This window comes from Austrofundulus limnaeus, unplaced genomic scaffold (assembly GCF_001266775.1).
Source record: "Austrofundulus limnaeus strain Quisiro unplaced genomic scaffold, Austrofundulus_limnaeus-1.0 Scaffold99, whole genome shotgun sequence".
In the NCBI taxonomy this organism is placed as follows: Eukaryota; Metazoa; Chordata; class Actinopteri; order Cyprinodontiformes; family Rivulidae; genus Austrofundulus; species Austrofundulus limnaeus.
This window is the reverse complement of record NW_013952501.1, coordinates 810,928-838,837: the sequence shown is the minus strand read 5'-3', so window position 1 is coordinate 838,837 and position 27,910 is coordinate 810,928. Positions and strand designations below refer to the sequence as shown.

The 27,910-nt window shown below is 39.2% G+C and overlaps 2 protein-coding genes across 3 annotated transcripts in view; both read left to right on the top strand.

The window, feature by feature from the left end:
* Nucleotides 1–6,160, top strand: part of zcchc7 (zinc finger, CCHC domain containing 7) — a 31,360-nt gene extending 25,200 nt beyond the window's left edge. For both annotated transcript variants that reach the window (XM_014013264.1, XM_014013262.1), the window contains exons 4-7: nt 2,125–2,171; nt 2,646–2,783; nt 2,888–3,058; nt 6,050–6,160. In XM_014013264.1, coding sequence (XP_013868718.1) covers nt 2,125–2,171; nt 2,646–2,783; nt 2,888–3,058; nt 6,050–6,145 — 452 coding nt within the window. In that variant the 3' untranslated portion in view covers nt 6,146–6,160. The remainder of the gene's footprint in view (nt 1–2,124; nt 2,172–2,645; nt 2,784–2,887; nt 3,059–6,049) is intronic.
* Nucleotides 6,161–12,712: 6,552 nt separating this feature from the next.
* LOC106520931 (zinc finger CCHC domain-containing protein 7) overlaps nt 12,713–27,910 on the top strand; it is a 21,732-nt gene continuing 6,534 nt past the window's right edge. Inside the window, exons 1-4 of the mRNA XM_014013265.1 lie at nt 12,713–12,798; nt 13,273–13,410; nt 13,515–13,685; nt 16,677–16,712. The gene's annotated coding sequence lies outside the window, so the exon portion shown is untranslated. The remainder of the gene's footprint in view (nt 12,799–13,272; nt 13,411–13,514; nt 13,686–16,676; nt 16,713–27,910) is intronic.

The following is a 27,910-nucleotide window of genomic DNA, read 5'->3' as shown; positions in this document are numbered from 1 at the left end:
GTGTTTTGTGTGCTGCAGAACAGGAACCTGCTGTAAAACAGCAATTATGCTGAGTCAGGCTTGATTTTTAATAATCTTTTCCTGTTAAATAAATAAATCAAATCAAGATGTTTATCTCATTGTAAATCTAACACAAAGCTAAGAAAAGACTTGCAGCTAAGAATGTAAAAAAAGAGAACTAAGAGAAATGTTTGCATAGGACATATTTAGAAACAGCTGTTAGACACCTCAACAACACTCTGTTAAACTAAGAAACTTTGAGAGCTGAAAGGAGAGGGGGGATCTCAGTTATTTGAGTCTACATAAGTAGAAATGTTTTAAGTTGTTGAAGTCTTGAGTCATTGGTATGTTCTGTGCTGACTATAGCACTTCCTGTTGGGAGTTGAAAACAGCAGTTCTTCATAGAAAATAAATGTTTCAATAAAGGTTCACATTCTGTCACTTTTACTGGATTCCTCAAAGCTGATAAAGTTCGAAGTTGCTGGAAAGTTGCTGATGGTTTTGACCAAGTGAACAATTATCTGCCTACGATTTGAATTAGACAAACTGTAGTGTTTTGGTTTTTAAAAATGAGTCACTTTCATGCCTATCTGGGTTAATCTTAATTTTTGTGAACAATCAACTGATTAAATTGTCGCTGAAAACAAATAAAAATAAATATTTCAGTCAAAATGATCAAAACTTCTCTGCTGAGGTCAATTTAGAGGTGACAAAATGGATATATGCACAGTTTTGACTTGACTGCTGGATTGAGATGTAAGATTTACAGCTTTTCACTTTAATATGGTATATGAAGCAGAAGTATTGCCTCTGTGTGAGTGACACAGCTACCTGTGTGGTGACAACACTGAATAGCTTGTGTTTGTAACTGTGTGTGTGTGTGTTTAGAGGTGAAGGTCGTGGCAGAAAGAAGCTCCATCCAAACAGCAGCCATTTTAATTTGTTTGACAGGGGAGAAAGGTGATAACCTCCCTCTACAGCCGCTCACCCGAGGAAGAGGGGGTGGTGTTAGAAAACAAGGCGCGAAAGCAAAAAGCAAAGGAAGGATGGCTGAGCTGAATAGCGATAAGGCTGTTGAAGAGAGAGAAGCTGAAAAAGAAAGAAAAGAGTGCGGTGGAAAGGAGAGTGTAATATTTGATTATGGCTCAAGGCTTGTATGTTTATCCAAAGGCTAAAGACTGTCAACCAGCTAATCACGGGGGAGGGATGTGTAGGTGTTCCTGTGTTTGTGGGAGCATGTGAGCCTGTGTGGGTCATTGCTATCAGCACATAATTTATGCTGACTACACGTGTCTGTGTGTGTTTGTGTGTACGTTAGGATTTCTGGATGTCAGTTACAGTTCTGTGGGCCTGAGGAGAATACAGCAGACTCCCTCAGGGTGCTGTTAGTGCCACTCTCATACAGATGTGTGCTGGGCTGCAACTGTGACAGTGTCAACGCCTGCATGTGTGCGTCCTTCTTACAGGAAACAAAAACTCATCCTTTAAGGCTCAGCGTTCCTAACAGTGTCAGATGTTTTCTAGAATCGTATCAATTTTTTTTTTTACTGACTACTGGTCCACTAAATTAGTGATGATGTTTGAGAGGAAAAAAGCTAAATATAATTGTGTTTGTCACAGAATTTGGTTACTATGAAAAGATTTCTAATTTTCAGTATCAAATTTCTGCAAGAACAGTTTCAGTCTGTATATTCAAAGAGTTTTATAGAAACTAAAGAAAATCCTAAATTTGCTGTAAGGTATTGAGAGCTCATCTAACATGTTTTAACCCTTTAAAATCGTGGCTTAATGACATTTTTACATTAAAATGATTAAATTTATCACCCACCACTAAAGGCAAAAGGGTGATGATGTTTTTGGCTCTTTGAAATTAAAAATCAAAATGTCTTCAACCCAACATGAGATGATCAGCTTAAAACATGAAAAAAGTGGGTGATGTGCGTATCCTTAAGGACCCTTAGTTTATGGTTGTAATTAAGGCAGAGTTATTATATTGCAATTGATCTTGAAAAAGCATACCTATTTTATTACCTTGGTACACCATATATTATAATTTGAAAAGAAAAAGACAATTTTAGCAATATGCTACAGCTTTTGAAATTGCCTTTTTTTTTTTCCTGACAGATTTTGAAGGAGGAGGAACCTGGTTGGTTTCAGAAAAAGACAAGGAGGTAAGTCAATTTCAAAGTTTTCTTTTTTTTTACAGTAATTTTACTGTTGTTGTTGTTGTTGTTGTTGTTGTTGTTTTTGTTGTTTTTTTTTTCTTTTTAGGCAAATTTAAAATAGTTTCCACTTGTGGTATGAAGAGTTTTGAGGAGCTATAGGAAAAAGAATGTTTGTTAACTTTTAAAATTGTTTAATTCTTGTTCAGCCATGTTAAAGGCTGATTTGTTCCTTCTGAACTTGTCTAAGATACAGTAGCAAAAGCAATAAACTATTTAACAACAATAGTAGTATATTTGTGACATTGTAGCGTTATGTATATAAAAAGGTTTTTACTTTTGTCAAAGTGATTTAGAAGACATCAACACCTAAATTAATGATTCTTAAAAAGTACTCCTCTTTAATGAGTTGAACTCTTCTGGTTGGTATTGATCAAACTCTGGCCATGACCTCAGTAACAGTACTAACTGTGTGTGTTTCAGGCTCAGATCTATAACAAAGGCAATGGTCCCAGGATAACGGTACAACGGGTGTCGAACAGATATTATACTAACAAGAACGTCCACTGTAGAAACTGCAACAAGACCGGACATATCTCCAAGAACTGCTCTGAATCCAATGTCAGTTCTTCTTGCACAGTAGTGTTTCTGTCTTGGCCTCATTGCAAGGATGTAAACATTTTAATAACAGTGCTGTGCATATGTGTGTGTGTGTATGTGTGCAGAAGTTGTTGCCCTGTTACCTCTGTGGTACAGCAGGCCATGCAGCCAGTGAGTGTCCCAATAAACACTGCCGCAACTGTGGCCAGCCCGGACACTGCTTTGATTCCTGCCGTGAGAAGGCCTATTGGTACAAACAGTGCCATCGCTGCAGCATAAAGGGACACTTCATTGATGTGAGTATAGAATATTGTTTTCTTTATGTATGTATTTTTGTGTTTCCAAACAGTATTATTGTTTATCGCGATAATTTCTGCGACAATTTATCGTCCAGCAAAATTTATTATTGTGACGTGTGAAATTTACATCTATACTTGGATCTGTTTACACTGGTTAGGATTAGGGCTGCGCGGTAGATGGTAGAAACGGTATGAAGTTGGCCTAGGGTAGAAATTTACCCTCTACCCTCCTACCGTCATTACGTCATCGCACCTGTGTCAACAGGACTGTGAGTGCAGAGAAAACTGAGCAGGAGACGTTTGAACTATAATGAAGAAATTATAGTGTTTTAAAACATGTATAGAGAGAATAAATCCTCAAAATTGCCCCCTGCCGCTGTAGAAAAGTTACGTTGTGTCACGGGATCATTTTCTCCCTCCCTCTTGCTGCACGTCGTGCAGAGCGAAGCTTTAACATCATAGTTTTTTCACACCCAAGTTGTCGGAGAAAAAACTTGTTTTTTTATGTGTTGTTACCCACAGAGGTGATTTAAAAAAAAGACGTGAACGTTCGTTCAGTCATAAATCCATCTTGCTAATGTAAAGATGGCTTCTGCTCTAATGATGAAGATGATGAAGATGAGAGCGCAGCATAGCAGCAGCCGATAAGTTCAGCAGGAAGAAGCTCATTGTATGGCAGGCAGATGTTACATTTATTTGGCTTCACCACACTTACATTCTAGTTATCTGAAATTGTTTCATGACAGGACTATGTGCAGCTTAAGCCCCTTAAGGTCCTGTCACACTATAACATTTTAGGCAACATTCAATTTTTTACGTCTAAATGACTAATTTTACTTGAAGTACTGATTATAATATTAATTTTATTTTGATATTGTTGAAAATTTAAAAAATGTTTTTGTTGTTGAAAGGGTTTTACAATATATATAAGACATTCTTCTGTACTTCTGTTATGTTCATTTGCACTACGGCAAAAATACTGGCTTTGATTATGATTACAGTTTTCTGCAAAATAAATGCTCTAAAAATAACATTATCTTTGCTTTTTATGATAATGTTCTACCGTGATACATACCGTTACCGCGAAGGGATCCATTTTATACCGTGAAATGAATTTGAGGTCATACCGCCCAGCCCTAGTTAGGATGTACAGTAGTAAGAGCCTAACATTACAAGGAGTGTAAGCTAAACCATGTTGAGCTATGCAGGGCCGTTTTTGTGTACATGTCTAATGCAGTGTATTCATTACAAAAACTCATGTAGGATGTGCATAAACACAGGGGTTTTGTGATGTTTTTATAATTCCAAAATGTATGTGTAACATAGAGAACACACAGAGCAATTGAAAAAGCAATAAAAAGGAAATCAGAAAGTAGTCTGCGTATGTTTTTTTTTTTTTTAGCTGAACTATGCAAAGACATTCCACACATTTAATCATCAATCACCAATGAAGGAAGTATTTTTTGTTCCAGGTTTGGATTGGTGTGTTACAACTGAAGGGTGTAACTAATGACCATTAATGCTGCATTTATTACCTGGCCCTATTACGCAGAAGTCTAGAAAGAGAAAACTGTATATTATGAGCTGTCGACAGCCACCTCCCACCCCCACGTCTCCTCTCCCTCCTTTTTCGTCAGTCAGTCATGTACCGTGCTTTGTGTGATGGATGAGTAACCAGGTGAACACCAGAGGGAGAGGCTACACCAGGACACACACGGCCCAATTTACCTTTTTATTCTTTCCTCCTTCCCTCTTCCTTTCTGACAAACTCTTATTCATCCGGTCTCATCTTCTCATTCCCACCCGTCTGTTCTTCTCCTTCCTCTCGCCTCTTCTACATACCGTTTTAAACAGCAGAGGTCCAAAGTTGTGCAGCGCTGTAATTACCTCTCACTTGTAATGCATAACTTTTTTGTTTGTTTGTTTCTTACACTCACAAATTACACTGAGTGTATTAGTGTGTGTGTTTGTGAGAGAAAAGGAGTCAAGTCTCAGTCCCTTGGGCCCTACTGTGTCTCTCATTAAAGACAGACGGTTGATGGAGCGCGAGTGTGTCGCTCGCCTCGCCTGTCGCCCTCAACAACAGCACACTACCCTGGCGGTCTGGAGGGATAGAGCAAAAGGGAGGGAGTGTGTGTGTGGGTGTGTGTGATGGTGGGGGGGGGGGTTGTCAGAGGGAAAAAGATAGATGAGAGGAAGGAAAAGATTCTGCTATCAAAATTCATATTAGTTCCTTTTATTCAAATCTAAACAGGTAGGATTTAGCCAGGAAAACTACCACTCAGGCCAAATTAGACTTTTTGCAGTTAAATATAGAATTTATTTAAGTTTACTGAGTGCAAGAGCAAATTATGTACAAGCTTTTTTTTCACAGAACAGGCTTGAGAATCTGAACTGTGTCTCACTCTGCTTCTCACTCAGTAGGTATGTAAGCAGATAAATCTTATTGCCTGAGGCGACTGCGGCATTTTCAATTTCCCCATGGGAAGTGGCACTGGCTGGCAAAGGATGTCGGAACGCTTAAGGAACAGCGTGGAGAAGCCCCAGAGATAATGCTTTAGCCACAGCAGCACAAAACAACTGACTGCCTCACTTTCTGACTGTTTGAGCAACACATTACTGGAAAAGTGTAAAAATCTGGGCTTTAGGGAGAGAGATGCAGGAAGAAGCTGGAGGACTCAGGCGGGCAGTTGACACGGAAGTGTTTTCTAAATTTTATTTTGCATGGCCCTCATGTCTTGGTATCACTCAATAAATCAGATTTCTTTTTCTTTACATTTCAAACATAGTTTTCATGGATGTTACCAACATGTTATTTTTTCTTTAGTGTTCAGCTCGTGGTAAAGAGTCGCATACACATTCATGCTGCTTCCGTGTGCCTCTCCAAAATAATATTTGAGAATGCATTTGTTGTGAATTATGCCAAATAAATAAATAAATTCAGTTGATTTCTTTTTTACTTTAAAATGTATTTTTCTCTCCTTCCAGGCTTGTCCAGAGATCTGGAGACAGTATCACATTACAGTGAGTATCTTTTCATTAAGTCAACTCTGTCAAGCCCTGCTGCGCTCACATTCACCTTAACACTGCTTCACATGTTCATGTTCTAATCTCTGAGGATTTTTTAGTCTTTTAAGACAGAATTCCAGATGTGACTTTTGTTTATTATATTGGTATCCTAAAGAAACAATGATCTTCTTTATTTTGAAAAGATTTTAGACTGAAAGTAACACTAATATAATAACTGGGTCTTCACTTCCTCCCCTTGTCACACGAACACATACAAAAACAGGTCGCACTAGACGTTTTACTAAGTTCACCATTTGTTTGCTGCGAGTGTGTAGTAAGTCTACAGCACAACCACTCAACGTAATGTTAATAACTAGCTCACAACACGCATACATCCAAATACATCACTAAAATGTAACTTATTTTTAAGGAAGTGTCATCCAAACACATTTTTTACTATTTACCACAGATGAAGTCAAACTCAGCGTTGAAATTCTCCTAAATGAATCCATCCTTTTGTCCTTATGGATTAATTTTTCAGTACTGATTCAACACGTAACAGACAGCCTGTGTCTTTGCAAAGCAAGAAATATTAAATGGATATCCATAACTTCATCAATTGATGCTGTTTGAATGAGTTAACTCCAGTAGTTTCCAATATCGATTTGCAATTTAATTATATGTGGCTCAGTGGTTAACTGAGGGCACTGATTGTGTTGAAAGCTTAGTAGTTGTAGTAATAATATTAATAATAATACTAATAATAATAATAATAATAATAATTAGGCTTTAAAACATTTGGACAGTACTGTATAGGCTACAAGTGTTTCCAGTAGATTACTTACTTACCACAGTGCTCCCAATTAAAGCAGAAAGAAAGGACACAAGATGGTGATGGTGGATGGACAGACTAAGCCCGCAGCTTTCTGAACCCAGCTTATTTTAAACCCAGTGACTGTCCCTTTATTTTTATTTTTTTCTTCATTCAGAATACAGCTAATCAGACACAAAATCTATTAAATCTAATGAAGCAAAACACGTCTGACAGAACAGAGCTTTCAGATATATTCATTTCCTAACAGTTGTTTGAATAAATGGAAAATCTTATTTGCCCTCACATCATATTTCTGTAACTTCCTAAAGGACAAGTGTTAACATGAACTTCAAATAAAAGTTTCAAATCAGTAAATTGATTCTGACTAGGATTGAGCTCGCCGTACAGCTGAGATGTTAAAACTAAAAGGTTAAAGGAGTTTTGAAAAGGGATGGAAGATGATTTTTGTCTTAATGTTCAACCTAAGTGCACATGTGATGTTGGGGTGTGTGTGTGCATGTATGTGTGTGTGTGGTGTGTGTGTGTGTGTGCTTACAATGTGTCAGAAAGTTGAAAACTGTGACACTCACGTGGGCCACATGTCAGTAGGGAGGCATTTGCCTATTTGAGAAAGTGTGTGTGCGTTTGTGTGAATTAAAAGATTGGAAAGACAACTAGTTTTCCAGGCGTGTGTGTGTGCGTGTGTGTGTGTGTGTGCATCTGAGCAAGGGGGTGATATAGACCTCAGCCTAAGAGAAAAGAGCAGCTTGTTTGTCAATTAAAAGACGTGATAAAGCATGAAATGGGCTGCCAACACCACGCGGGACGAGGCAGCGAGGAAGAAGGAAGAGGAGTGTGTGTTTGCATATATCTTGGCGTGCACTTTGCGTATGTGTGTTGGCGGAGGTCTGTCACTCTCCTCTATGGAGATTAATTAGCAGGGGCTGTCTAATGAAAAGGCAGCATCGTTAGCGCGGGGTAGCATGGTGGGAGAGACGGGGGGGGGGGGGGGGAGCGGGACAGAGAAGTTCCAGGGGAGATGCTAGCAGAGAGGACGGTGGAGTTTAATTGTTGCTCATGTTTCAGTGGAAGATGCTGATTCAGTTCAGTTTCACTCAGAACCACAGACGAGAGGAGACGATACAGGCGGAAGTCTCTGGTTGCACGCTGGTGAAACAGTCTTTTTTGTGCGTTGGCGTGCGTGTTTTTGTGTGTGGCGTTGTGCTTTAACGGGTGGAGGATTGTGACCCAGGTCTAATTGAAGTATTTAAGCCATTTAAGCACAGGGAACAGAAGGTCGTTACAGATCCAAACTGGCATGGGGGTTAGGGGCCCGCGCACACACGGACCCGCTCTCACACTCACACAACCACGCAGGGCTCCTTCTGTTTAAGACAGCCCCATTTTATTCATGATGCTGCTTATGACCCTGAACTCCCCAACGTGAGGAGGTGTGTGCGTGTGTGGATGTGTGTGCGTTCGCTTTGGGAGATGAGACTCTGTCACCTTCCGCTGGGCTCAGCCAGGTGTGAAAAGGCATTCTGTCAGACCTCCCTGCTACCGGGTCCATTTATCCTTCGTTGGTGTGTGTTTGTGTGTGCACAGTCCGTTTATCTTCCGTGAGTGTATGTGTTGTCTGCCTGCACCTGGCCCTCAACTAACAAACTCCTCCAAACCCCTCAGTATAGACCACAAAGCCCAGGGGCTTTTACTGAGAAACTACCACACGGACACACACACACACACACACACACACACACACACACACACACACACACACACACAGAAGTATTTAATAGTTAACATAACAGTGTGAGGAGACTGACATTTTCTGCCTTGTCCTTGGTTTATCAGACTCAAACCATCCTGTGTGAACCTCCTTGTGTGTGTGTGTGTGTGTGTGTGCGTGCGTGCGTGCGTGCGTGCGTGCGTGCGTGTGTGTGTGTCACCCCAGGAGAGCTGGGAGTTCATGGTTCATTAGCCACACGTACACTTCCGTTCTGCTCTCACTGGTAGAAGGGACAGATTCAATGCATTCACACACAGACACACACATGCGCACACACTCAATTTCTCTGTTTTGCTTTGTTCTGCCGGCGCTGATGAACAGACACGCACCCCACCCCACCCGCCGCCGCCTCAGCCTCCTCATCTTCAAGTAATCAGGGTACCTTCGAGACAGACAGGTAGCATCTGTCGCCTTTTCTCCCCTGATCCGTCCTTCCCTCTGGTTCTCCATCTCCCTCTCTTCCGTGCCATTGTGTTGCATTACCCTTGACGATGTAGTGATGAGATAATGAACAAGTTGTCCTGCAAAAGTAAAGTCAGTGGCACCTACAGTGCATCTTGCAAATGGGATGTTCACAAACAGTTTGACTTTGATGAAACTTGACTCCCTGACATTAGTGATCTCCCTTCAGAAGTTCCCACCTTCAATGAGAGCTGAAGCCAATGCTTTTTCTATTCAAGATTGGTGGGCTTTGACCTCTAAGATGGATGTTATAATGGCTTCACTGTTGGATCTGTTGAAATTGCAATCAGCACAGTTCAGGCCTCTTGTGAGTCTGTTCAGCTGCTTGAGGAAGTCCCTGCCATCTGCCCTTTTCGCTCCAGACTCCTTCGGATATTCTGGGCTGCGATGGAACGAGGCTATGACAGTTTTGGTTTTGAACTGGGCCTCCAGCTCTATTAGCATATTTTCACCCTGTGTACAGACAACAGACCCCCAGCCACCCTCTTCACCCCCTCCCACCCATGTGTTTGATTCCTCGTCCGTGACAAAGAGCTTCACCCTTTATCCGTGTGTGTGTGTTGAGCTGGTGAGATGGGGGGTGGCCCTTAGATTAAGGGAAAGCTTCCTGCTCTTTATTTGGGCAGTCCCCCTGGGAGACGCTTTGGGAATGACTTTCGTTGAGTCACTAACGCCTACTTGCATACACACACACACACACATGCACGCACGCACACACATACACACCTTTCACCCCTGCTCTTTTTCAGACTGCCCTTTGGCCACGCACTGGTTGTTGTGTAACACCAGCTAAGCGTGCAAAGACACAAACACATGTCCCACCGAGGCCTCCTAGTCTCTTCGCATTAGGAGACCCCTTTATCTCTCCTTTATACAAAAATAACTTGCCAACTACAGTAAAATATCTTACTGAAATATGACAATGACTGTATGTAAAGTATGCACCCACCAGTCTGCAGGTACATGAAAAAAGTATACTTTAGCTGTCATTTTATAGTAAAGGTAAAGCATCAGTGGGTGAAATTTGTAACTGATAATACAAGAACCAAAACAATTTACATATATGAAATTGAATGTTTAAGTTGGCAAAGTATGTACAAAATACACATTAATATTGTTCAAGCCACTATTTGCAGAAGATTAACACCTATAAATTTGAAGTATGATAATAAGCACACAATAGGAGATCTATCATAAATTTGTAAGATAATATCTTATGTTCAACTAGTTTTTCATTATAAAGTCTGCAAATAAACAATGTATCATGTGGGTACAGAGAAATTAAAGTGACATTTTTATCTGGGTATGTCTCAAGAGTGCTACTTCATAATTGTGGCTTGAAGAAATGATTGTCAGTGACAGGTGAAAGTAACAATAAAACATTTAATAACAATTCACAAATCTCAGTAAATGGACTTCTTGTTTCTGATCATGAAAAAATTGCTAACTTATTTAATGAATATTTTATTTCTTCAGCAAGGACATCATTACNGTGTTTTGTGTGCTGCAGAACAGGAACCTGCTGTAAAACAGCAATTATGCTGAGTCAGGCTTGATTTTTAATAATCTTTTCCTGTTAAATAAATAAATCAAATCAAGATGTTTATCTCATTGTAAATCTAACACAAAGCTAAGAAAAGACTTGCAGCTAAGAATGTAAAAAAAGAGAACTAAGAGAAATGTTTGCATAGGACATATTTAGAAACAGCTGTTAGACACCTCAACAACACTCTGTTAAACTAAGAAACTTTGAGAGCTGAAAGGAGAGGGGGGATCTCAGTTATTTGAGTCTACATAAGTAGAAATGTTTTAAGTTGTTGAAGTCTTGAGTCATTGGTATGTTCTGTGCTGACTATAGCACTTCCTGTTGGGAGTTGAAAACAGCAGTTCTTCATAGAAAATAAATGTTTCAATAAAGGTTCACATTCTGTCACTTTTACTGGATTCCTCAAAGCTGATAAAGTTCGAAGTTGCTGGAAAGTTGCTGATGGTTTTGACCAAGTGAACAATTATCTGCCTACGATTTGAATTAGACAAACTGTAGTGTTTTGGTTTTTAAAAATGAGTCACTTTCATGCCTATCTGGGTTAATCTTAATTTTTGTGAACAATCAACTGATTAAATTGTCGCTGAAAACAAATAAAAATAAATATTTCAGTCAAAATGATCAAAACTTCTCTGCTGAGGTCAATTTAGAGGTGACAAAATGGATATATGCACAGTTTTGACTTGACTGCTGGATTGAGATGTAAGATTTACAGCTTTTCACTTTAATATGGTATATGAAGCAGAAGTATTGCCTCTGTGTGAGTGACACAGCTACCTGTGTGGTGACAACACTGAATAGCTTGTGTTTGTAACTGTGTGTGTGTGTGTTTAGAGGTGAAGGTCGTGGCAGAAAGAAGCTCCATCCAAACAGCAGCCATTTTAATTTGTTTGACAGGGGAGAAAGGTGATAACCTCCCTCTACAGCCGCTCACCCGAGGAAGAGGGGGTGGTGTTAGAAAACAAGGCGCGAAAGCAAAAAGCAAAGGAAGGATGGCTGAGCTGAATAGCGATAAGGCTGTTGAAGAGAGAGAAGCTGAAAAAGAAAGAAAAGAGTGCGGTGGAAAGGAGAGTGTAATATTTGATTATGGCTCAAGGCTTGTATGTTTATCCAAAGGCTAAAGACTGTCAACCAGCTAATCACGGGGGAGGGATGTGTAGGTGTTCCTGTGTTTGTGGGAGCATGTGAGCCTGTGTGGGTCATTGCTATCAGCACATAATTTATGCTGACTACACGTGTCTGTGTGTGTTTGTGTGTACGTTAGGATTTCTGGATGTCAGTTACAGTTCTGTGGGCCTGAGGAGAATACAGCAGACTCCCTCAGGGTGCTGTTAGTGCCACTCTCATACAGATGTGTGCTGGGCTGCAACTGTGACAGTGTCAACGCCTGCATGTGTGCGTCCTTCTTACAGGAAACAAAAACTCATCCTTTAAGGCTCAGCGTTCCTAACAGTGTCAGATGTTTTCTAGAATCGTATCAATTTTTTTTTTTACTGACTACTGGTCCACTAAATTAGTGATGATGTTTGAGAGGAAAAAAGCTAAATATAATTGTGTTTGTCACAGAATTTGGTTACTATGAAAAGATTTCTAATTTTCAGTATCAAATTTCTGCAAGAACAGTTTCAGTCTGTATATTCAAAGAGTTTTATAGAAACTAAAGAAAATCCTAAATTTGCTGTAAGGTATTGAGAGCTCATCTAACATGTTTTAACCCTTTAAAATCGTGGCTTAATGACATTTTTACATTAAAATGATTAAATTTATCACCCACCACTAAAGGCAAAAGGGTGATGATGTTTTTGGCTCTTTGAAATTAAAAATCAAAATGTCTTCAACCCAACATGAGATGATCAGCTTAAAACATGAAAAAAGTGGGTGATGTGCGTATCCTTAAGGACCCTTAGTTTATGGTTGTAATTAAGGCAGAGTTATTATATTGCAATTGATCTTGAAAAAGCATACCTATTTTATTACCTTGGTACACCATATATTATAATTTGAAAAGAAAAAGACAATTTTAGCAATATGCTACAGCTTTTGAAATTGCCTTTTTTTTTTTCCTGACAGATTTTGAAGGAGGAGGAACCTGGTTGGTTTCAGAAAAAGACAAGGAGGTAAGTCAATTTCAAAGTTTTCTTTTTTTTTACAGTAATTTTACTGTTGTTGTTGTTGTTGTTGTTGTTGTTGTTTTTGTTGTTTTTTTTTTCTTTTTAGGCAAATTTAAAATAGTTTCCACTTGTGGTATGAAGAGTTTTGAGGAGCTATAGGAAAAAGAATGTTTGTTAACTTTTAAAATTGTTTAATTCTTGTTCAGCCATGTTAAAGGCTGATTTGTTCCTTCTGAACTTGTCTAAGATACAGTAGCAAAAGCAATAAACTATTTAACAACAATAGTAGTATATTTGTGACATTGTAGCGTTATGTATATAAAAAGGTTTTTACTTTTGTCAAAGTGATTTAGAAGACATCAACACCTAAATTAATGATTCTTAAAAAGTACTCCTCTTTAATGAGTTGAACTCTTCTGGTTGGTATTGATCAAACTCTGGCCATGACCTCAGTAACAGTACTAACTGTGTGTGTTTCAGGCTCAGATCTATAACAAAGGCAATGGTCCCAGGATAACGGTACAACGGGTGTCGAACAGATATTATACTAACAAGAACGTCCACTGTAGAAACTGCAACAAGACCGGACATATCTCCAAGAACTGCTCTGAATCCAATGTCAGTTCTTCTTGCACAGTAGTGTTTCTGTCTTGGCCTCATTGCAAGGATGTAAACATTTTAATAACAGTGCTGTGCATATGTGTGTGTGTGTATGTGTGCAGAAGTTGTTGCCCTGTTACCTCTGTGGTACAGCAGGCCATGCAGCCAGTGAGTGTCCCAATAAACACTGCCGCAACTGTGGCCAGCCCGGACACTGCTTTGATTCCTGCCGTGAGAAGGCCTATTGGTACAAACAGTGCCATCGCTGCAGCATAAAGGGACACTTCATTGATGTGAGTATAGAATATTGTTTTCTTTATGTATGTATTTTTGTGTTTCCAAACAGTATTATTGTTTATCGCGATAATTTCTGCGACAATTTATCGTCCAGCAAAATTTATTATTGTGACGTGTGAAATTTACATCTATACTTGGATCTGTTTACACTGGTTAGGATTAGGGCTGCGCGGTAGATGGTAGAAACGGTATGAAGTTGGCCTAGGGTAGAAATTTACCCTCTACCCTCCTACCGTCATTACGTCATCGCACCTGTGTCAACAGGACTGTGAGTGCAGAGAAAACTGAGCAGGAGACGTTTGAACTATAATGAAGAAATTATAGTGTTTTAAAACATGTATAGAGAGAATAAATCCTCAAAATTGCCCCCTGCCGCTGTAGAAAAGTTACGTTGTGTCACGGGATCATTTTCTCCCTCCCTCTTGCTGCACGTCGTGCAGAGCGAAGCTTTAACATCATAGTTTTTTCACACCCAAGTTGTCGGAGAAAAAACTTGTTTTTTTATGTGTTGTTACCCACAGAGGTGATTTAAAAAAAAGACGTGAACGTTCGTTCAGTCATAAATCCATCTTGCTAATGTAAAGATGGCTTCTGCTCTAATGATGAAGATGATGAAGATGAGAGCGCAGCATAGCAGCAGCCGATAAGTTCAGCAGGAAGAAGCTCATTGTATGGCAGGCAGATGTTACATTTATTTGGCTTCACCACACTTACATTCTAGTTATCTGAAATTGTTTCATGACAGGACTATGTGCAGCTTAAGCCCCTTAAGGTCCTGTCACACTATAACATTTTAGGCAACATTCAATTTTTTACGTCTAAATGACTAATTTTACTTGAAGTACTGATTATAATATTAATTTTATTTTGATATTGTTGAAAATTTAAAAAATGTTTTTGTTGTTGAAAGGGTTTTACAATATATATAAGACATTCTTCTGTACTTCTGTTATGTTCATTTGCACTACGGCAAAAATACTGGCTTTGATTATGATTACAGTTTTCTGCAAAATAAATGCTCTAAAAATAACATTATCTTTGCTTTTTATGATAATGTTCTACCGTGATACATACCGTTACCGCGAAGGGATCCATTTTATACCGTGAAATGAATTTGAGGTCATACCGCCCAGCCCTAGTTAGGATGTACAGTAGTAAGAGCCTAACATTACAAGGAGTGTAAGCTAAACCATGTTGAGCTATGCAGGGCCGTTTTTGTGTACATGTCTAATGCAGTGTATTCATTACAAAAACTCATGTAGGATGTGCATAAACACAGGGGTTTTGTGATGTTTTTATAATTCCAAAATGTATGTGTAACATAGAGAACACACAGAGCAATTGAAAAAGCAATAAAAAGGAAATCAGAAAGTAGTCTGCGTATGTTTTTTTTTTTTTTAGCTGAACTATGCAAAGACATTCCACACATTTAATCATCAATCACCAATGAAGGAAGTATTTTTTGTTCCAGGTTTGGATTGGTGTGTTACAACTGAAGGGTGTAACTAATGACCATTAATGCTGCATTTATTACCTGGCCCTATTACGCAGAAGTCTAGAAAGAGAAAACTGTATATTATGAGCTGTCGACAGCCACCTCCCACCCCCACGTCTCCTCTCCCTCCTTTTTCGTCAGTCAGTCATGTACCGTGCTTTGTGTGATGGATGAGTAACCAGGTGAACACCAGAGGGAGAGGCTACACCAGGACACACACGGCCCAATTTACCTTTTTATTCTTTCCTCCTTCCCTCTTCCTTTCTGACAAACTCTTATTCATCCGGTCTCATCTTCTCATTCCCACCCGTCTGTTCTTCTCCTTCCTCTCGCCTCTTCTACATACCGTTTTAAACAGCAGAGGTCCAAAGTTGTGCAGCGCTGTAATTACCTCTCACTTGTAATGCATAACTTTTTTGTTTGTTTGTTTCTTACACTCACAAATTACACTGAGTGTATTAGTGTGTGTGTTTGTGAGAGAAAAGGAGTCAAGTCTCAGTCCCTTGGGCCCTACTGTGTCTCTCATTAAAGACAGACGGTTGATGGAGCGCGAGTGTGTCGCTCGCCTCGCCTGTCGCCCTCAACAACAGCACACTACCCTGGCGGTCTGGAGGGATAGAGCAAAAGGGAGGGAGTGTGTGTGTGGGTGTGTGTGATGGTGGGGGGGGGGGTTGTCAGAGGGAAAAAGATAGATGAGAGGAAGGAAAAGATTCTGCTATCAAAATTCATATTAGTTCCTTTTATTCAAATCTAAACAGGTAGGATTTAGCCAGGAAAACTACCACTCAGGCCAAATTAGACTTTTTGCAGTTAAATATAGAATTTATTTAAGTTTACTGAGTGCAAGAGCAAATTATGTACAAGCTTTTTTTTCACAGAACAGGCTTGAGAATCTGAACTGTGTCTCACTCTGCTTCTCACTCAGTAGGTATGTAAGCAGATAAATCTTATTGCCTGAGGCGACTGCGGCATTTTCAATTTCCCCATGGGAAGTGGCACTGGCTGGCAAAGGATGTCGGAACGCTTAAGGAACAGCGTGGAGAAGCCCCAGAGATAATGCTTTAGCCACAGCAGCACAAAACAACTGACTGCCTCACTTTCTGACTGTTTGAGCAACACATTACTGGAAAAGTGTAAAAATCTGGGCTTTAGGGAGAGAGATGCAGGAAGAAGCTGGAGGACTCAGGCGGGCAGTTGACACGGAAGTGTTTTCTAAATTTTATTTTGCATGGCCCTCATGTCTTGGTATCACTCAATAAATCAGATTTCTTTTTCTTTACATTTCAAACATAGTTTTCATGGATGTTACCAACATGTTATTTTTTCTTTAGTGTTCAGCTCGTGGTAAAGAGTCGCATACACATTCATGCTGCTTCCGTGTGCCTCTCCAAAATAATATTTGAGAATGCATTTGTTGTGAATTATGCCAAATAAATAAATAAATTCAGTTGATTTCTTTTTTACTTTAAAATGTATTTTTCTCTCCTTCCAGGCTTGTCCAGAGATCTGGAGACAGTATCACATTACAGTGAGTATCTTTTCATTAAGTCAACTCTGTCAAGCCCTGCTGCGCTCACATTCACCTTAACACTGCTTCACATGTTCATGTTCTAATCTCTGAGGATTTTTTAGTCTTTTAAGACAGAATTCCAGATGTGACTTTTGTTTATTATATTGGTATCCTAAAGAAACAATGATCTTCTTTATTTTGAAAAGATTTTAGACTGAAAGTAACACTAATATAATAACTGGGTCTTCACTTCCTCCCCTTGTCACACGAACACATACAAAAACAGGTCGCACTAGACGTTTTACTAAGTTCACCATTTGTTTGCTGCGAGTGTGTAGTAAGTCTACAGCACAACCACTCAACGTAATGTTAATAACTAGCTCACAACACGCATACATCCAAATACATCACTAAAATGTAACTTATTTTTAAGGAAGTGTCATCCAAACACATTTTTTACTATTTACCACAGATGAAGTCAAACTCAGCGTTGAAATTCTCCTAAATGAATCCATCCTTTTGTCCTTATGGATTAATTTTTCAGTACTGATTCAACACGTAACAGACAGCCTGTGTCTTTGCAAAGCAAGAAATATTAAATGGATATCCATAACTTCATCAATTGATGCTGTTTGAATGAGTTAACTCCAGTAGTTTCCAATATCGATTTGCAATTTAATTATATGTGGCTCAGTGGTTAACTGAGGGCACTGATTGTGTTGAAAGCTTAGTAGTTGTAGTAATAATATTAATAATAATACTAATAATAATAATAATAATAATAATTAGGCTTTAAAACATTTGGACAGTACTGTATAGGCTACAAGTGTTTCCAGTAGATTACTTACTTACCACAGTGCTCCCAATTAAAGCAGAAAGAAAGGACACAAGATGGTGATGGTGGATGGACAGACTAAGCCCGCAGCTTTCTGAACCCAGCTTATTTTAAACCCAGTGACTGTCCCTTTATTTTTATTTTTTTCTTCATTCAGAATACAGCTAATCAGACACAAAATCTATTAAATCTAATGAAGCAAAACACGTCTGACAGAACAGAGCTTTCAGATATATTCATTTCCTAACAGTTGTTTGAATAAATGGAAAATCTTATTTGCCCTCACATCATATTTCTGTAACTTCCTAAAGGACAAGTGTTAACATGAACTTCAAATAAAAGTTTCAAATCAGTAAATTGATTCTGACTAGGATTGAGCTCGCCGTACAGCTGAGATGTTAAAACTAAAAGGTTAAAGGAGTTTTGAAAAGGGATGGAAGATGATTTTTGTCTTAATGTTCAACCTAAGTGCACATGTGATGTTGGGGTGTGTGTGTGCATGTATGTGTGTGTGTGGTGTGTGTGTGTGTGTGCTTACAATGTGTCAGAAAGTTGAAAACTGTGACACTCACGTGGGCCACATGTCAGTAGGGAGGCATTTGCCTATTTGAGAAAGTGTGTGTGCGTTTGTGTGAATTAAAAGATTGGAAAGACAACTAGTTTTCCAGGCGTGTGTGTGTGCGTGTGTGTGTGTGTGTGCATCTGAGCAAGGGGGTGATATAGACCTCAGCCTAAGAGAAAAGAGCAGCTTGTTTGTCAATTAAAAGACGTGATAAAGCATGAAATGGGCTGCCAACACCACGCGGGACGAGGCAGCGAGGAAGAAGGAAGAGGAGTGTGTGTTTGCATATATCTTGGCGTGCACTTTGCGTATGTGTGTTGGCGGAGGTCTGTCACTCTCCTCTATGGAGATTAATTAGCAGGGGCTGTCTAATGAAAAGGCAGCATCGTTAGCGCGGGGTAGCATGGTGGGAGAGACGGGGGGGGGGGGGGGGAGCGGGACAGAGAAGTTCCAGGGGAGATGCTAGCAGAGAGGACGGTGGAGTTTAATTGTTGCTCATGTTTCAGTGGAAGATGCTGATTCAGTTCAGTTTCACTCAGAACCACAGACGAGAGGAGACGATACAGGCGGAAGTCTCTGGTTGCACGCTGGTGAAACAGTCTTTTTTGTGCGTTGGCGTGCGTGTTTTTGTGTGTGGCGTTGTGCTTTAACGGGTGGAGGATTGTGACCCAGGTCTAATTGAAGTATTTAAGCCATTTAAGCACAGGGAACAGAAGGTCGTTACAGATCCAAACTGGCATGGGGGTTAGGGGCCCGCGCACACACGGACCCGCTCTCACACTCACACAACCACGCAGGGCTCCTTCTGTTTAAGACAGCCCCATTTTATTCATGATGCTGCTTATGACCCTGAACTCCCCAACGTGAGGAGGTGTGTGCGTGTGTGGATGTGTGTGCGTTCGCTTTGGGAGATGAGACTCTGTCACCTTCCGCTGGGCTCAGCCAGGTGTGAAAAGGCATTCTGTCAGACCTCCCTGCTACCGGGTCCATTTATCCTTCGTTGGTGTGTGTTTGTGTGTGCACAGTCCGTTTATCTTCCGTGAGTGTATGTGTTGTCTGCCTGCACCTGGCCCTCAACTAACAAACTCCTCCAAACCCCTCAGTATAGACCACAAAGCCCAGGGGCTTTTACTGAGAAACTACCACACGGACACACACACACACACACACACACACACACACACTTTTACAGAAATAAGCAGCAGCAAAATGGAGTCAAAAGATACCCACATTTTCATCACGTCTGGGTCAAACGTTTTTATACAACTCCTAATATTCAGAAAATGCTTTTTTTCTGTTAAAGAACAGGTGGACTATAACAACTCTTTTTACGCCAACTTACACGCACAAGCATACACACACACACACACACACACACACACACAAACCCGCCCACAGACACTGGTTTTACTTCTTTCTTTTTTATGCACCTTAGACTCCATATGTCAGACTCCTTCCTCCTTCTGCATTCTGACTTTCTTACTAGGTAATGAAAACTGAATACAGTTTTTAAAAAATCTCCAAAAGTCCCGTCTAAAATCAATTTATAGATTTTACCACCAGATTTTATCTGTTTGTCTGGGTAAGTTCACTGTATGATCACGTCTACAAATATCCTTGTAGTAATATGTTAAATGTTGCTGAATATTGTTTACCCTTTTCTACATTTTGTAAAGTGTTTGATAAGATGATGGATATATTCTCACAGAGTGCATTATGTACAGTGCTGTGAAAAAGAATTCAATAATTTACAGATTTCTTCATTTTTTGATTCTTTTTTTTGGTCACACCTGCATATCTCATTCGTTTATTATAACTGGCGATGAGTCCTTCGTGTGTCTGCTGTGTCTGGAATCATCATCCTGCTTCAGAAATCAAATGTTTTTGAGCTTAAGTTCACAAAGTGATGGCTGAATATTCAGCGTCACAGTTTTCTGGTAGAGAGCAGAGTTCGTGATTCCATCAGTTACTTCCCCTTCCGGGTCCTGAAGCAGCCCCTGACCATCACAAGTCTCACATTCGGCAAAAGACATCCTGATAATCCCAAAATATTCTGGATTGACGATAGAAAAGTAAACCCTTTTGGCAGCTGAACATCCTGTTACATGTGGTATAAACCAACACTGCATGTCAGGAAAGAAACACAGCCAAGCATAGTGGAGGTAGTGTGATGGTCTGGGGCTTCTTTAGGACCTGGACTGAATGATCGATCATCACGTCATGTTGTTTATAATGTCCACATTATGAGCACTAAATGTAATTTTGTTGCTTTGACAGAAGACTTCTAGTTACAAAATGAGAATAACAATCAATTTTTTTATTTGACAAACTAGAGACTGTCAGCATCACAATTAACAAACAGCTTTTATTGAAAAATTAGTCTTTAGGAGAAGTCTTTGACAAACACGAAACAAAACCATATTTATATTTTGCTGAAAACTCAGTCTCAGGCTAGAGAAAAAACATTACGAGAATGTGATTGATTCATGGATAGAGTGCATTGACAGAAAGTCAAGATAAAAATTTAATGTCCCGTTCTTCATTCTGACTGCATAATAGCATGTAAAGATGGTACAATAATTCCTACATGCAGTGTATTAACTGTCACAGTGACTTTGTCCTCCTCCTCAGTCTGCATGGACAGACACAGAAGTGTTGAATCAAGACCAGAGCGCCCCCCTCTGGCTGCTGCAGGAAGTGGGGGCAGATCTCCTTGAAATCAGCATTGTTTTAGTATAAATGTTCTCCTTTTTATTTGAGACTATGTTAAATATGTTGTCAAGCTGTGTATAGGTGTGTATCTGTGTGTGGTGTGAGACTCACCAGCACAGAGGAAATGTACAGACAGACAAAAAAGACAAGGCAGAAACAGCTGGACAGGCTGGGGGGGGAGCGAGGTGTGGTAAAGCGAGTGTATTAAACTGTTGGACAGAGACGAGGAGAGTGAACCTGCACACAGCAGCTGATTGGTTCAGGTATATCTGTGTGAGAGCATTGATTGGCTGCTCTGTAGACGGCGGCGTTGACACCTGTACGTTGGTGTTTATTGATCGGTCTGGTCGCAGACTGTAGTGTGTGTTTATTGAGCGGATTTTCTCATCATGTTTGGATCAGAGTGGATGTATATCGATCTTTCCCTAAGGGACAGGTGCATGTGTGCGTATGTGTGTAATGTCATGAAAAAAAAAACCCACTTTGTGACCCTCTTGTTTGAAATAAATCCAGTTGAACTCTCCTCTTTCCCACCTGACTGCCTTTCTTTACCTTTTCATTCGGCATGTTGTAGCTTTTAATACACTTTTGTCTCACTGTCTTTCTTCAGAAGACATCCTCGGTTCACACATGTCTTTTGTTAGCCCAAGGTTAAGACATTTCGCCCCTTAAATCCTCTTATTTTCATTAAGAGTATACCATTAAATTTCCAACAGGGCAAAAATTCTGTTAACACAAAGGACTTTTTCAGGTTGTCAGTGTCAAATTAAAGCATGAGAATTTGCTGCTCGTTTCTTTTTCTTTTTCTATTTTTTTTTTTTCTTTTTGGAGTGGCTCTGGTTAGGAAAAAAGGTTTAAAATGGGACCACTAATGTAAAAGACCAAACTCTACAGTTAAATTTATCAAAAAAAATCTGTTTATCTAATTTTATTTTTAATTTTGATCAGTTTATGCAAAACTTACTCAGTTATCTAAACTTTAAAAATGTGTTAAACACCTTTTTGGTAATTTGTCATTATTCTGTCTCAGGGGAGCTCATTGGATGGTCAGAGGTAAACTTGAAATTATGTTTATGGTTTCTAATTTTATTCAGAAGCTTTTCTAAAATAAGTTTTTATTTAAAAGCCAAAGCTAAGGTTTTATGCCCTTTTTAATATCAAAGTGACTTTAAAGTGTTTGCTGTTTAATTTAGAATAAAATGTATTTTACAGTTAATAAATGCAGGGTTTAATTTTATGGGATTCAAATATTAGTTTGTATGGAGGACTGAAACTGACATGATTAAAATAAAAGCAGTAATATATAAATGGCTCAATAAATAAATAAATATAATTAAAATTTTAAAAAGGGGAAATTTAACTTAAGTTTTATAATTTAATTGACCTTCATATTTACCTTTCCAGCTTAGTTCCAACAAATTATATATTTTAGCGCATATTTAAATATTACTGACTTTGAAAAAATATATTTTATTGTTTTTCCTTTTACTTGTAGATGTATTTGTGACTTACTTTTTAATTTTATTTAACATGAGACAAAGCTCTCATTTTTAAAATGAATTAGTGCATTTTAGGTGTACTTCACTTTTTACTGGACCTGTATTTTAATTAAGTCAGTTTCAGTTCTCCATATAAGACAGATAAATAAGTCTATTGGTTGAATCAGTGATGTCTGAAGTCCTATACCATTGTTTGCTCTGCTGCCTTTTCTGTAAATGACAGAAAAAGTAGAATCACTAAATGTATTTTTATTGATTGATACATTTGCTTCACTTGGCTTCATATTAATGTGAATCAAGCAGTTTTTAAAGAGGGCTTTTCTTACAATTAATAAAAACTAACTGCACACATATATTAGATGGGTTTTTGTTGGCTTTGTGGAAATGGGGTGCCCCTCAGTGGTCAAATACAAAACTGCTTTTTGAATTAATACTTCCTTCTTGCTCTGATTTGTCTCTGATATTCAGACTTATTGCTTACATGAGGCAGCTAGAAAGCTGAAATTGGCAAACATTACTCAAAAAGGAAATACACATTTATTATAAGACTTGTTAAAACGGAAGAACTGAGTCCCATATTAAAAAAAAGATTATATAAAAAGATTAATAGAATCTGAACACGAGAAAAAAATGCTGTTAGAAACCATGTCAACACTAAGTCTTCTGTTTTTTATTTTATTTTTTTCAAAAGTAGTTTTAAACATGACTTTTCTGCCCTTCTCTCTGTTTGGACGACCTCTTTCAAATGTTCCCCTCACAGAAATGTGCTGAAATGAAACAGCGCTCTGTGAAAATCCCTTCATTCTAATTCTGTGCAATAAGCTGTTTTTGCTGCCTCATCATTGTGTGGTACAGACTGTCCTGTGTGCTCGTTTCTGTCTATTCAAAAGGCTCTCCACTCTTTATTCTCCCTCGGACTGAGACAAGAGACAGACATACATTTAGGTTCTGTTACAGCGCTGAAAGAATGTGACGTTTTTCTAGCTGTTATCACAGCAGCCACTAAATGTGAAGGAACTCTTTAATGAAGTCATGCAAGTTAAGAAAGTGCAAAACATGACTCTACTGTGCCATGAGGGAAAATTGGTTCTTTGTGTGGAGAACTCCTTTTTTAGCATTTTCTGAGGATGAAAATCTTGTTTTATTGTAAACTAGATATAAATTAGGTGGACAATTTGAGGAATTCGTGGGCCATAAATCATAAAATAACAAGTTAAAATTGCACAAAGCAAGTATTAAAAAAGACATCTATCCTCTTGGACAGATTATATCCCTGTAGAGAAATTAAAAACACAACCATGACATCCTTTTCGTCCTGGTGTTTTAAAAAAAAAGGCTGTTGCGTGCACATGCAGAACTATTGGAATGTACACGCACGTTTTACTGCACACACTCTGTCACACACACAGGTGCTCTGTTATCAGAGGTTTTGCAGGCTTTGCGGGTCATTGTGACTTTGTGCTTAGCTGGATAATGTCGATTTTGTTGCATGTTCTGTCTGTGTTTGGTTGGCTGAGATGTAAAAATTAGGATTTAACATCCTGACTCAAGCGTATTTGACTCTGCCTATCTGTACGTTGTACATCTAAATCTCTGTCTCTCACGTCCAAACGTGCTGTCTCGGTCTAATTTGAGTGGAAATAAGTGGGTAGTATGGTGTTTTTTTTTAAACCGTCCCCTCACTGAAAACAGATTCGGGTCTCTGAGCTCAGCATTGAGCGCTGAGAACAGAAAGCGTACAACTTACATTTGAAAAGATTAGCTTGGATCCTCTGTTCTGCTTTCCACGGTGTGACCAGATTACCGCCCGTTGCTGCCCCAAAAGTGTTTTTTTTTCTCCAAAGGTGGCAACCCACCACCGTTCAACCCTGCATCACATTATCAGCACATTCCAGGAGGGTTTTTCATCTTTCTCTGAAGAGAAAATCAGTACTCAAACCAGTTTTTATTTATTTATTTATTTTGCAGACTGATGGGAGGAGATAGAAGGTGCATACAAAAGTTGCATCGTGTTTAAGTGTGGATTCTCATGGGGTAGGGAGTTAGTGCCTCATTTTGGGCACAAAGGAGGCAAAAATCCCATCTGGATGTTCGATTATACTTCTCTTCCTGTTGATGCATGTGTACACCACCTAAAACATCTCACTTGTGTTTTTTTAAGATGCTCACCTAATAGCTGTCTTCCTACAGTTTGTCACCACACCCGGAGTATAATCCTTCCTGTTTACCTAACGTGTATGTTGTTATGAACCCAGTATTCTTGTGTTGTGTTGCGGAGCTGTTCTCTATGATAAAGCATGCAGAGTCCGTCCCCTGTGGGTCCACTAACATATGCAAACCTCTCCCTATTGCTGCAATAACATATGCAAAACAGCGCTGCTGGCCCCGGCCCCCATACTCCCACCACCCGTTACTATTCAGATCCCACCCCCTCTCCTCTTACACACACACATGCATGTTTGCTCCTCGGATTTTGTTTGGTAACTGTGTGTGTGTGTGTGTGTGTGTGTGTGTGTTCCTTCAGATTGTAGTTTGTAACAGTCTGAGCTTTGTGTTGGCCGAAGGATTATCACAGCTTTGCCACCAGCAGCTAAAGCAAGGAGCAAAGTAGAGCGAGGCTTAGAGAGACACGGTGTGTGTGCTGGGATGACTGTGGGAAAACACGCATGTGTATGTGTGTGTGTGAGACGGGGACGAAGAGTTGATGTGTCTGTGTGTGCGTACATGAGAGGCTGCGGGTGGTTGGCTGTCTGTGTCCACACAGTGAAGCCCAGAAGACCCACTCACACACAAACACACATCCTAAACCCAACCATGAGTCCTCCTCAAGTACTGGGCCCGCTGTCAGACAAACCAATTCTCTGACTGATTCAAACCTAAAGTTTTTTTATGTTGCATCAATTGGATCTTATATTTACTATAAAGGGAACAAGTATTTTAAATGTAGCTTTATTTACATGTCTGAGAATGTCAAACAAGTTTAATTAAACACGAGGAAAAGTTAGGAGTTTTATGATTGTGAATTGTGTCAAATGGTTTAATTATTTAGGTTAATAAACTCTGACAAAAACGTCCGTAAACGCAAATTATACCACAGTTTTAAAGTAAAATGAACATTGGTTCATTTTCTGGGTTTAAACACACAAAAACTGTCACTCATTGAAGAATAATAAAGTCCAACCTCAATTTAAATGTTCTGGGCAGACTTCCTCACATTAAGGCTAGGTATCAACTAGGACATGATTCAATACGATTTTTGATAGAAATGCAGCTCGATTCAATTTCGACATCAATATTACTTTATACTTATTGCTCAATGCCGCTGACTCAACAAAACCAGCAAAAATATTTAAGTATATATTTATAATTATAAAAACCAAATTGTGTCTGCTTTTAAGAACAAATAGAGAATACTGCTGGCCATTTTTTACTTGCTCAACAGTCTCACTTGCAGCTTGCAGTTCCTGCTCTGAACAGGAATCATGCATTGTTATACTGCCCCCTAAGGGTTTGGAAGATGTATCAATATTAAAAGAAAGAAAAGCAATATCATTTAAAAATATATTTATATATATCAATATATTGATTTTTATGCACAGTCCTACCTCACATGATGTTTTGGGAAAATGGGCCTTACAGATGCTAAAACACACAAAACATTCTTGAGTTTGTGTGCTGGACTGGTCCTGAATATGTATTTTGAATGCAATTGTATTAAAATATAAGTTGATTCAACACAATCTGCTGTCATCTTAGACTGATAGCTTTTACTAATTGGCTTTTATAATGTATGTGACTGTTTTTGTACAGATGTAGATGATGTTTGTTGTGACTTGATTCTATATAAATAAGCTGAATTGAATTGTACTTTAGTACACACTTGGAGGGACTTGGGAATTGAACCCTCAGTCCTTTTAGAAGGCAATCTCCCCTCTGGTCTGCTCAACCTAAATAGACAGAAAAAGAAAAAGACAAATATATACCTTTAATTAATTAAATTAAGACCAGACTACTCTGGATATTTAAAAAAAAAAACTTATAAACCCATCCAGACTTAGAGGTTTAGATGAAAAAAAAAAAACAGTTAGGATGAAAAGGGTTTTCCTCAGTGGAGATTTTTCTAAATTGTGTTTCTGGTGCTTTCATGTAAATAGGAGTTACACATAATTTCAGAAACAATGACATAGAAGTTTTTTTTCTCTCATGCACACTATCACATTGTGCCCTAGAAATACAAACAAAAAATGAGCTTTTTTTATCAATTTATTCTGAGGGTCTCGCTTTATCTTTATGCTGTCACCATCAAACTTAGATCAGGTGCTGAGATGGTTAGAAACTGAGAGGAAAATGAATTTTGATCCAAATTAAGTGCCTTTTTTTCACCTTTTTAATCTGTTATTAATGTGGAGTTTTTTGCCACCTTGTGGTGCACCATGGGACTTACATTATTTTGTTTAGTTCTACATATTTTTAAGAATCTGTGGGCATGGTTTTCTTTTAAAAATATCAGGAGTAGTGTAGATCGGGCCCTAATAGTTTGCAGCTGTCATGAGATCACTCATTGGTTTTAAAACTGCAGCTAGAAATATTCAAGTTTGACTCTGGAAGCTGATTTTTATTATTTAGTTTTACTGGGGATAGATGCAAGAATCACCTCAAACTGGATAAAATGTGTTTCTTTAGAACTAATATCTTTACATTATTTTCTAAATGACCACTACCACACTATCAAAAGGAGTGAATTAGACCATAATAACGTCAACAATAAGAATTTCTAGAGTGCTCGTACTCCAAAAAGAGTGAGAAAGACACCAGACTGATTAGACTTCTCAGGGTTTCACATTGTTAAATGCCCATAATGAACACTGTAGGAGTAAAAGTGTAGCAGAACAAAGATTCATCCAGTTAATTAATATTGAATTAGGCAGACAATTCTCCTCACACACACACAATCTGACACACCTTTACGCCCGGGGTTTTTCGCACAACTATCACAGGTTGATGGGAGAGTGTGAGGGGATTTAATTTCTCCTTTCCCCCCCTTCTCTTCTGTGCTTTGCTTCATTCAGTCTTGGTGCTGGATCAGACTGTGTGGAGATAACAGAAGCCCAAGGTCAGGGAGGAAGAGACGGAGGGAGACCTACAGCCAATTTACATGAGAGATGAATGGGAAGAGGGGCAGGAAGGGTGGAGGTCGGGGGGCTCGGGACGGGGACTCTGATCTCCTTAGGGTGCACATGTGTGTGTTAATATGTGTGTGTGTGTGTGCGCGCGGTTGCAAGAGGTCTGTGATCTCCTGGCCTTTGTGATGGAGATGGACCCGGCAGGCCTGGCCCGATAATGACGCGACGCTCTAATAGCATTCATCCCTTCTACCGCAAAACTACTCAAGCGGAAAAGAGAGGGAGAGAGGGAGTGAGGTGGGGGGGAAAAAGGATGAAGGAGGCAATAGGAAAAAATCAGTGCGGGCGGGGGGCTGCAGCAGGAGGCTCATTCATCCATTCTAAGCCTAGAAATATTAACTTTGCGCAGGAGTTTATTAACATAATTACTGTAAACAGAGGAACTTAAATGTTTGGTAGAACATAGATCTTTGTTTATTTCATAG